The sequence below is a fragment of the Rhipicephalus sanguineus genome, chromosome 4 (assembly GCF_013339695.2).
Source record: "Rhipicephalus sanguineus isolate Rsan-2018 chromosome 4, BIME_Rsan_1.4, whole genome shotgun sequence".
Classification (NCBI taxonomy): Eukaryota; Metazoa; Arthropoda; class Arachnida; order Ixodida; family Ixodidae; genus Rhipicephalus; species Rhipicephalus sanguineus.
In genome coordinates, this window is record NC_051179.1 from 103,067,049 (window position 1) to 103,077,785 (window position 10,737).

At 46.7% G+C, this 10,737-nt stretch overlaps 1 protein-coding gene across 1 annotated transcript in view; it reads right to left on the bottom strand.

Annotated features, from left to right (window-relative positions):
• The window catches only part of LOC125758266 (nucleolar and coiled-body phosphoprotein 1-like), a 7,863-nt gene extending 7,309 nt beyond the window's left edge, over window positions 1-554 (bottom strand). The window contains exon 1 of the mRNA XM_049415289.1: window positions 42-554. Coding sequence (XP_049271246.1) covers window positions 42-554 — 513 coding nt within the window. The remainder of the gene's footprint in view (window positions 1-41) is intronic.
• Between the last annotated feature and the right edge of the window lie 10,183 nt (window positions 555-10,737).

Sequence of the window (10,737 nt, forward strand, 5' to 3'; positions counted from 1 at the left end):
GGGAGAGGAGCAGGGAGGTGGGAGGGGGCTGTCAGCAGCACCTTCTTGCCCTTACTCCTTTTTTTAGCCTTTCGAGCTGGGGCTCTCGCTTGTGCCGTCTTGAGGAAGTCCGCCGCAGTTGGTGGGGCCGCCCTGGTGCTTTTCCGCTTGGCAGCACAGTCCTTCATGTCGTCGCAATCGGACGCAGAAGGGTCCTGCGTAGCGGTCAGGGTGGATTTGGCCCGCGGGGCGGTGGTGTCTGTGCTGCTGTCCTCCGCTGTAGCTGCACCACTTGATTCAACCGGCAGGAGGCTAGCCGGTACCGTCTGAGCGGCACCCTCGTGGGCCTCGCTGGTCGAAGCGGTGGTTGCAGATGAGGCACCATCTAGGCTCCTGGCAGTGGGTGGGCAGGCCGTGGAGCCTGCACTTTGCGCCGAGAGGTCACTGCTCTTGGCCTTGTCCTCGTCATGGTTCTCCGGACTCGACAGAGGGAGTGGCAGCTTCTTCAGCGCCGTCTGTTCTTCATCGCTGCTGTCATCGTCGCGGTTCCTTTTGCGTGTGTGGGACAGATCCATGACCTCTTCCTCGTCGGAGCCAGGAGGTGGGGAACGTCCACCGGTTCCTTTGGGATGCCTTCTTGCGCCGTGGATACCGGGGCTGCTGCCGCGATATTCTCAGCCTGTGCGGGTTGGCCTGCCGTGTTGACGACTGGAGCAGAGTGCGGCTGTTGTGGCCATCCCGGAATGGGGGCTTTAAGCGCAAGCCACTGCCTCGTGCGGTCATCTGTACACTTTTGGTTAAGATCATGCACCCGGATGGCCGCAGCAGTGAGGGGGGACGGGCTGACGAAGTTGATCAGCGATGTGCTGGCACTGCGGCGATGCCCGTCACGAGTCGAACGCCGAGCAGGGTCCGCGAGCGGTGGTGGGAAAGGGTCGTTTCTTCCCGCCGTTGTCGCGGTGATCTGAGCGGCGAGGGCCCGGTGTTCCGGTGCTCATTGATGACTCGTTCACCACACAGTAAATCACAAAACACCACCGAATCGAGCACCAAAACGTACATGAAACAGTGTGAATAAAATAGTGTAACTTCAAGTGTTCGCGGAACTGCTATGCGCGGCGGTACACGCGGTCACGCTGTCACACAGTTGTAACAGTTCCTGACAGCGGGGTAATAAAATAACGGTAAAAAATAAACAGCTGTCAGGGAAAAGAAAACAGGCGCCGGTGCGCAACGCACAATCAGACGGTGGACACGCGTCTATATACCCCATCGAGGAACCGCGTCCCTGCTCCACGACACACGTCGGTTGGCCACGTAAACACGCGAGGGGAAAGAGAATTAACTCACCGACCAGCAATATGAAGGATGAGGGCTCAGGGGCAATCCATGGCAGGCAGCACAGCGTCAAAGTCCGGGCACAAGTCCGTCAGACTCCGAAGCTCACGCATCGCTGCGGTGGGACGGCCGACGAGTACGGAAGCCGTACTCCTTACTCGCGCGGCGTGCGAGCGACCCCCACACGTCGGGAGTTGGGAAGCGACTGGCGCGAAGGAGAGGCAGCAAAAAACGCGGAACGCGAAGGCACAACCTCCTCCTTTGGCTCCCCAGGAGAAATCCCCGTCTGCCATCGGACAGTCGGACAACTAGCGTGACGTATGCCGTCTGGAGAGAGGGGTATGAACGGGCCTTGTGAATAGCTCTTGCATAGCTTTCAGTGTGCTTGCTGGTGGGAAAGGAGAAAGCGCTAAAAGTGTGCAACAAATCTCTTAAATCATATTTCTAAAAATTTTTTAAATATTTTCTGAATTCGTGAGGCAATGAACTGCTTTAAAGAAGCCATTTGATGATAACTTTGGAAAGATTTACAGGGCCCCTTTAAAAAATGAAAGCAGGCGTCCACAGGAGTGGAGTGCATGTGCTATTGAAATGCACTTTTGCAGATGGACATCATAACGCTTACAGAAGAAATGTCACAGAAGAGAAGTATGCCTGCTGCCACCACTCACGGGTTTAGACAGTTGCAGTTGTAGACGTATTAAAACTCTCTCTTTGAGAACACTATTTCACTGTGAACGAGCAGTTACCTTTGAAGTACCAGGAAAGCGGCATGCTGAGCATGGCCAAGGATTAGAAGTCTGATAATTAAAACAGCATAAAAGAGATGGAGAGAGAGAGAGAGCCTCGACGCAAACAAAAGCGCTGAATCTTTTGCCTCGCATTGTGTGAACCGAACTCTGAAGTTACAGTGCAAGCCATCAAACCTGGTCTCCACATTGACTACTACTACCACCATGTGCCCGATGTGGTGGTAGGTAGTCAGTTTAAACATATGAAGGTAATCTGAGGTTATTTAAACAGTGGCGGTAAAAAAGATCTCAGCAACTTAATCTGCCCCAAGGAACAATAATTTAGAACAAAAAAGAAAGTGCCTTTCACTCATAGTTGAGGAGCAACGATTCTTTCAATCAAGATAACGTGCTCTATTTTGTGCTGGAGCTAGATGCACACCTAGTAAATGCACATGCATGTGGCATGGATGCGAAAAAAAAGTGTTGAGAAATATTCAAGTTGCAATCAGAACATGAGCACGAGGAAAAAGGACTGTGCCTAGAATAGATATCAACAAAACAAGTCAGCAGTGAGTGAGAATAAGAGAAGGGAATATCGAGGTGTAATGCCCTGAAGTGACACATCGTCTATGAGGGACACTGCCGAGAAGAACTCACGAATATAGAACATTTTAACGTGCACTGCACAGCTCAAAACCATTTTTACGTTTTGCTTCGCTTCAGACGAACTGCAAAGTAGAGCCAGTGAAAATATCAAAAGGAAAATAGATGCAAAAGAAAAAAATACAAAGGAAAATAATTCCTTTCAATGTCTTCCTTGCTTCGCACTGATGGCTTACTGTTTACGAGAACTTACGATTGAGCTGATTGATAATGCCGGGTATTTATCGAGGATTTATGGCACAGACGGATCCTCCGAAGCAATCCATTGCCTTCGGCTCGCCAAAGTCCGCCGCATGCACTCGGCAATATAGGCGAGATCTGGTCGTGCCTTAACTTCTCTCTTCATAGCCTCTGCGTGTGCAGCAAGACTCAGCATCTTAGCTCTGAGATGGTGGAGCTGCCTGTAGGCAAAAAAAAGTAACTTATTTCACACCTGACACCTGGATGCTTGGTGCATAGACATAAATGAAATTTAAATGCATACCACAGATGGCCTCACAACACGATTGCATGCATTTCCGTTCCCCATGTCCTTCCCTTCCGGAACTTCATTTGCTAGTTTCTTATGTGGTGGAGAATTGGCTGCGTCGTCACGAGTCCGAATTTTTCTCCTCTTATATTTTGCTTTAAACCGCAGGGCTTCCTGCCAAGAGTCCTGTGTGTAAAGCATCATACACAATGCAAGTATAACTACTTGCACTGACAACTGTAGAGAAATCAGTTTCATTTGCCCCCCCCCCTTTTATGCTACTTGTGCCAGTATTTAGGCATAGTGGCCAGAACATGGCAATGCCTATGAGACCAAGCACATTATTGCTATAGGGTGCCAAAACCAAAACAAATGGGAACCACTGCAACATTAAAAAAGTAACTAATTAATTTCTCTCTCTGGGGTTTTACATACCACCATCACCGCAATATGGTCACAGGGCACACCCAGTGGCATTAGGCAGGAATAATTTTTCAGGGGGTTAGTTACTTCATTCACAGAATTATTCGCTTAAAATTTTAAGTGGAAAGCAGGGGGAGTTTAGGGGGCGCCACACAGAAAACTTTGGGGATTGTTCGAATACTGAAACACCTACCCTGGCTACACCCCTGGGAATTTAGACTACCTGGTCTTCAAGATGCACGTGAATATCAAAACACAGGCATCTAACATTTCACTTCTATCTCACGGCGACCGCCGTGGCCGGGATCAAACCCACTGCCTTTGGGTTAGCAGATGAGCACCATAACCACTGTTCCACCGAGGTGGACAGAAAGTGCTTAAAAAATAGGAAAGCTCAGCATTATTCGGGGTTATAAAATGAAGCACCTGCGATAAACATCGTGCCAATCAGCTGTCATTGATTCTCCCTATACAGAAAACATTCTTAGAGAATTAAACTGTGACAAGATTCACACATCAGTACTAGTGCGTCTAGTGAGCGCCTGTTTTCGTTGTCTGGAAGAATGGCGACATGCTGAACAGTATCATTGCTTCCCGAACATACATAGCAGTTATCTATCCTTTGGAGCAATATTTAGTGACAGCATCTGCGGTACTGTAAATCAATATAGTGCTGTGCAATGCATACGTTTCCTGTACAATAAGCTTACTTTCTCAATGTAGTTGATGAAAAAAAAATTTTTTGCGAGTCGGTTTTTGTACCATTGGTATTTTGAAATATTTAAGAAATATTCTATTCGCACTTGACGTTCTGATATTCACACACCCTCAATGGTGGAACAACGCGAATAGACAAAGAACGATGGAGAGACAAACAGCACTGATTGACAAATGAATTCTTTAGTGGAAAGGAACAACAATATTTACTAGAAAAAAATCGCAGATGAGTGGGGAAGCATCAAAAACGTTACAAGTCTAGATTAAATGTTACAAAGTGTTGTAATTGAAGCCCAAGGCAACGCTACAGACGAACAGAGCTGACACATGGCGCATTGTTTGTCAAGATAGACCACAGCATCAAACACCTCGCGTTCTCCACGAGCGTCCCCGTAGTGCCTGCTGACCACACACTGTGAAAAGTCAGGCCCACGAGCGTGGCACTCATCAGTGTCCTCACAATGCAAGGCCAAGTTGCTGTCAGCTTTTGAGCAAAGACTACTCATGCTTTCCCAAATGGTCATTTAGGCAACGCCGTTCCTACATGGGCCATATCAGGCGTTTTCTAAATGACCGTTTGTGAGAGAATGACTGCAGTCTTTGCTCCAAGAGTGGCAGCAACTGGGCGTTACATTGTAAGGACCGTGACGTGTGCTGTGCTCATGGGCCCGACTTTCCACAGCGTGTGGTCTGCAGGCACTTCAGGGACACTCGTGGATGACGTGAGGTGTTCGAGGCCGTAGGCTAGATAAACAAACAATGCGTCATGTGTCAGCTCTCTCCGTATGCAGTATTGTCTCGGGCTGAATTAACTTATCTTAACCACAACACTTGGTGATATGTAATCTCGATTTGTAACGTTTTTCATACTTCGCCACCTATTTGCGGTTTTTTCCGAGTATATATTGCAGTTCGTTCCTAATAATGGATTAATTTTTCATTTTTCTCAATGTTCCCCTTTCAAGTATGTACCAACTAGCTCAAGTTCTCACTGTGCACTAAATATTGTTACACCCAGAAACATAGGCCACCCAGTTAACAAATTTTGCTGTCCCTGCTAGGTTAGCTTATGCTTCAGCCTCCTACTTACATAGCCGGTGCCAGAAGAATCAGCCAGGGTAGGGTACCTGCCAACCAGAGCTTGTGCAGCATCCGTGTATCTTTCCAGGGGACCTAGCGCAGTTAAGACAAACACGTGAGTAGTTCAGAGAAACATGAAGTTCTCTTGAAGGCTTATTATGAAGGCACCTTATTACATTACAATATGGCACACGGCCGTGCAAGGTTGCAACCTAAGTCACCTCTTTGCTCACTCGAACACGTTCCGTGTTCGAGTGGGTAATGTCTTGTCCCGAACATTTGTCCAGGAAACTGGAGTGCCGCAAGGTGGTGTCCTGAGTTGCACACTTTTTATTATAAAAATGAATTCCCTACGTCTGTGTATTCCACGGAATATGTTTTATTGCACATATGTCGACGACGTGCAGATCGGTTATAAATCTTGCAACCTTTCAATGTGCGAGCGGCAGGTGCAACTTGGTTTAAACAAGGTAACCAAATGGGCAGACGAGAACGGGTTCAGCCTTAACCCGCAAAAAAGTACTTGCGTATTATTCTCAAGAAAGAGAGGCCTACATCCCGATCCAGACATTGATCTGCATGGTCAGCGGCTACCTGTGAAAACGGAGTATAAATTCCTCGGCGTAATTCTAGACGCGAAACTTACCTTCATATCACACATAAAGTATATAAAGAACAAGTGCATAAAAACCATGAACATTCTAAAGGTATTGTCACGCACTACGTGGGGTAGTGACAAGAAGTGCCTGTTGAATCTCTATAAAAGCCTCATACGCACGCGTCTAGATTATGGGCGATAATTTATCAGTCTGCGACACCAAGCGCGTTGAAGATGCTTGACCCTGTCCACCACTCGGGCATTCGTATTTCTACGGGTGCTTTTCGCACCAGCCCAGTGGAAAGCCTCTACGTCGAATCGAACGAGTGGGCGCTCCACCTGCAGCGATCTTACATGTCGTTTCTATACTATCTCAAAGTGAACGCAGACAACGAACACCCCTCACACCCCACAATTAATGATATATCTAGTTCTGCCCTTTTCGACCACCGTCCTTCGGTGCGACAGCCCTACTCACTTCGTGTGAGGGGCTTAGCTGAGGAAACGGGTGTGCCACTTTCCGAACACTGTCTATTGGCTCCCGCTGCACAACTACCGCCGTGGCGGTGGCAGCTTATCGACTGCGATCTTTCTTTCATGGAAGTAACGAAACACGCGCCTATTGCACATATCCGTACATACTTCCTTGAACTACAACACAAATACACTTGTGCAGAATTCTTTACAGACGCCTCAAAGTCCAATACTTTTGTGTCTTACGCAGCCGTTGGGCCATCCTTTACGGATTCCGGTATTCTACACCCTGAATCAAGTATCTTCACGGCAGAAGCTTACGCGATACTTGCGGCCGTTAAACACATTCAACAATTAAAACTACAAAAGGCAGTGATTTACACAGATTCTCTAAGCGTGGTAAAAGCTTTAAAAACTCTGAAAAGACACAGAAACCCCGTCTTTGTCTCGCTGTATTCTCGCTTAAGCACGATCTACGCACTCGAACAACATGTCGTAGTGTGCTGGGTGCCAGGGCACCGCGAGATTCAAGGCAACGTGTTGGCGGACCAGCTAGCAGCATCCGCCCACGAAAACAGTCACAATAGATCCTTAGGTATTCCCCCACTAGACTTAAAACACTTCCTGAAAAGAAAGCTCAGAGCCTTTTGGCAGACCACATGGGATATGCATACACGAAATAAGCTACACGTTGTCAAACCGCATCTAGGTAATTGGCCGCCAATATCAAAATCACGCCACACAGAAGTTACACTCTGCAGACTTAGGATCGGTCACACATACAGTACACACACACACCTTCTGTCCGGTGGCGAACCACCTTTGTGTGATAGATGTGGGCAGCCACTCACTGTCCTTCACGTCCTCATCCAGTGCAAGGAACTCGATGCTATAAGAAAAAAAAAACACTTTTCATTACCCTACCGACAGCAATTTCCACTTCATCCTTCAATGTTCATCGGTAGGGACCCGCTTTTTACATATCAGTCACTGTCTGCTTTTTTAAACGATGTACAGAGTTTTCATGTCATATATCAAGGTGAACCGTAGCACGGCCTCTAAGCGGAGGTCGCTGCTGCGGGGAATACATTAAAGATAGCACTTGCCTCGCGGCCCTTGGGCTCAAGGGCATTGACGAGGCATTCGTGCTGATGTCATATCTTCAGTTTTATTCTTGCGACCACTTGTCATTCATTCCACTACACATATTTCACGTCACTCTCATGATTTTAATGTATATATATATATATGTTTTACCCGCCTTTAGCGCGAGGAATTTTAAAGCCCTTATACAGCTACTTAGCGCAACCATTGTTCTCATCCTTTGTCCCATGAACTGGCGCTCTTTGGCCATCTCTTGGCCCTTGCGCCAATAAACACCACATATCATCATCTTTGCTCTACATGGTCCCCATTAAAAGTATAGCAAACAACTTACATGGTGTACACGCAAATGTCATGGTACAGCCACTGTAAGACTCTGTTGCGCCCTTTGAAATAGGTTCCAGCCTGGTGGCGCCCTAGCTGGCTTTAATATCCTGAGGCACAGGTAGCAGGCTGTAGATCAGGCTGTATGTAGCAGCTATGTGAGCCTGCTGCGATGCCACTGGCATGCCCCTTTCGAGCACGTCTGCAATCCTTGAGTGCCAGGTAAGGAAAGAATAAAAAAAATAAATATCATATTAACAATGAATGCAGACTATGAACAGCATTTCAACTTTGATGTATTTCCAGCGCTTAGGTGAAGTAGGAAAAATGCATGCAGACACAAAGACAAAGGGACAGTAAGAACGCTGGTTTTCAACTAAGTTTATTGTAGAGACGGGTTGGGGCTTTGTACAATCAACATGCACCGACAGACGCCATAACAGAAAATGCGACGCATGCATGTGCGAGAAGTACGCAAACTGCAGTCGCTTGATGCGATCATCAACAAAAGTTATAGACTTGTTCACTGCAATCACCAGGGACTCCACTCTATACAATATGATGTGCTGCTTGTAGTCCCAGTAGGAAAAGTCCCAATTATATTTTTGTATAATAACAATATGTGGGCCTCAAGTAGTAGTTATCACCATCGCACAAGATGTATGGTATTTTATTCTGCTTCACAAGGTCAGCGATCATTTGTTTTTCCAAGCACAGGGCTTTTAAATTTAATAAGTATTTGTGGCTGCCCGCCTCTAAATAAAATGCCATCTGGGCTAAACCCCAACCAAGTAAGCATGGGGTTTACGACGAGCCCAAATGTAGACACTTCTTCACCTGTGCTCGGGGCATACTCTTCTATTGCTGGCTTCTCACAAGCCTTTCCTCACCTCGTTGCCTCATTTCCCGCAAAGTTGTTTGCCAACAGTTTGCAAATCTTTTGCTCCCAGCCGACAGCTTCTTGAGGGATGAAGCGGTAGAGTGTGTGGCATTTGCTTCCGCTGACTTTCACCATTCGTTCCCTTTGCCGCCTCGTGTTATCTTGACCGGCAGTTTCTCTGCAGACAGTAACTGCCTCATCTTGCGACAGCACAGCTTTCTCTTGATAGAAAGTTGGCAAGTCTTTGCTTAAATTGTCATAAGTCAATGGATAAATTCTGAGTTGATTCCAATCTTTAAATGCTACCTCGTGGTTGTGCACATCCTTGTGCTCTTGCACATGCTAGTTCATGACGGTGTGGCTGATTCGTATGGTTGCTTCCGGCCCAGACTTTGGCATTCGAAGCTCTGGCTTGCATTGTTTATTATATTCTGGAAACACCGGTCTGCTGCATGCTCTGCCAGAGCACATCCAGGAGCTGCTGCAATCAGCTGTCATTGGATATTCTCCAGCTTTGCCTAGTCCAACTTGGCTGCTGGAAAGGGTCGCACATGGCGGAGGTCCTTCATCCGTTTTGGCTCATAGACGGGGTTCCCTTTCAACTTTCCCCATGCTGCCATACGCCAGAAGGCGTATGGCAGGCTACACTGGTGCCAAGCACTTAAAACTTTCATGTCAAGTATACAAGATGCAAAAATTAACCTAGAATAACATTGAGCAGACATCTCACATTATATAGACGACAAAAACACCGCAACGTGCAATTAAGTTTTTGATACTGTACCACGTGCACAGACCAACAATTAAGGTACAATCAGTGCCATGTGAAACAACAGTTCCGTGAAAGCAGAGAGAGTACATAAATGTATACAGTGTCTTCCTACTCGAACACTTCTCTACTAGCCTATTCCATTCAGCACGACACAGATTAAGCCACTCTTCAGTCTTCTAAATGTTCATTGTAACCACTGTCATGCGCACAAGAGCCATATGGGAAATAATGGTAAAAAGGCAGTGAATACTGGGAACTCAGCATTCGCATAAAAAGAAGCATGGGTGAACTTTCTTGCATCAGGAATGGATAGGTAGCTAGGGCTATGTTAGCAGCAGCACATTGCGACATGGCATGAACTATTGCATTTGTTGAATAACCTGCGAGATTACTAAGACATTAGAAAGCTAGATAATGGCCACCACTGGAATTGCTTCCAGAGCTAAATATGAAAGTCTCGGTGGGTACTGTCTGTTACCTTGTTGAGAATTACTGTGATCAGTGCCAACTCCCATGTCAATGTTTGAAATTTGCACTTCCGTATGATATGTTTAATCGTATGTTTACATGTTAGTGCAGCCACGCCACCCGAGTGGTGCAGCCAACTTATAGTTTCCTGAGCTGGGAACACTGTTTACAATACCGATCAGGCTCACTGCCTACTTTTTTTGCCCACGTCAAAGTGAGTGGATTTGCGACTTTGCAATTTTGTAAATGAATTTAGTTGCTTTCATCTGCTTGGAGTTCTAGTGTGAACTAAAGTCCCTTATATCCAAAGTCTTGCATGTAAACTGGGTCGACAGGGCTGAAGCTAAAACTTTTGATTTCAAGTGGTGCATGCTTGGTTTGAGCAGTGCGGCATGACGTCCGCAGTGTGCAGCCAGCCACAGAACACTGTGGTGTGCCTCTGCAAGCTCTGTGGCACCTGTCACAGAGCGGGCATGCTTCGCTTGCTAGTCGATGATTCACAGCTGTTAGAGTTGGCAGTGACAATAAAGTGGATCAATAAGCAATTTTTTTGTACCCCTGCATGCTAGTCATGTCGCAGGTGCATATTGTGCGTTGTATGGACATAGATATAATGCTTGGACATTTCAGCATACAATATAAGAGTCTGAGTCAGCGTCCCTTCTGCTTTTAAGGACGAAGCATCTTAGGGTCTAGGCTTTTCGGCATGTCATA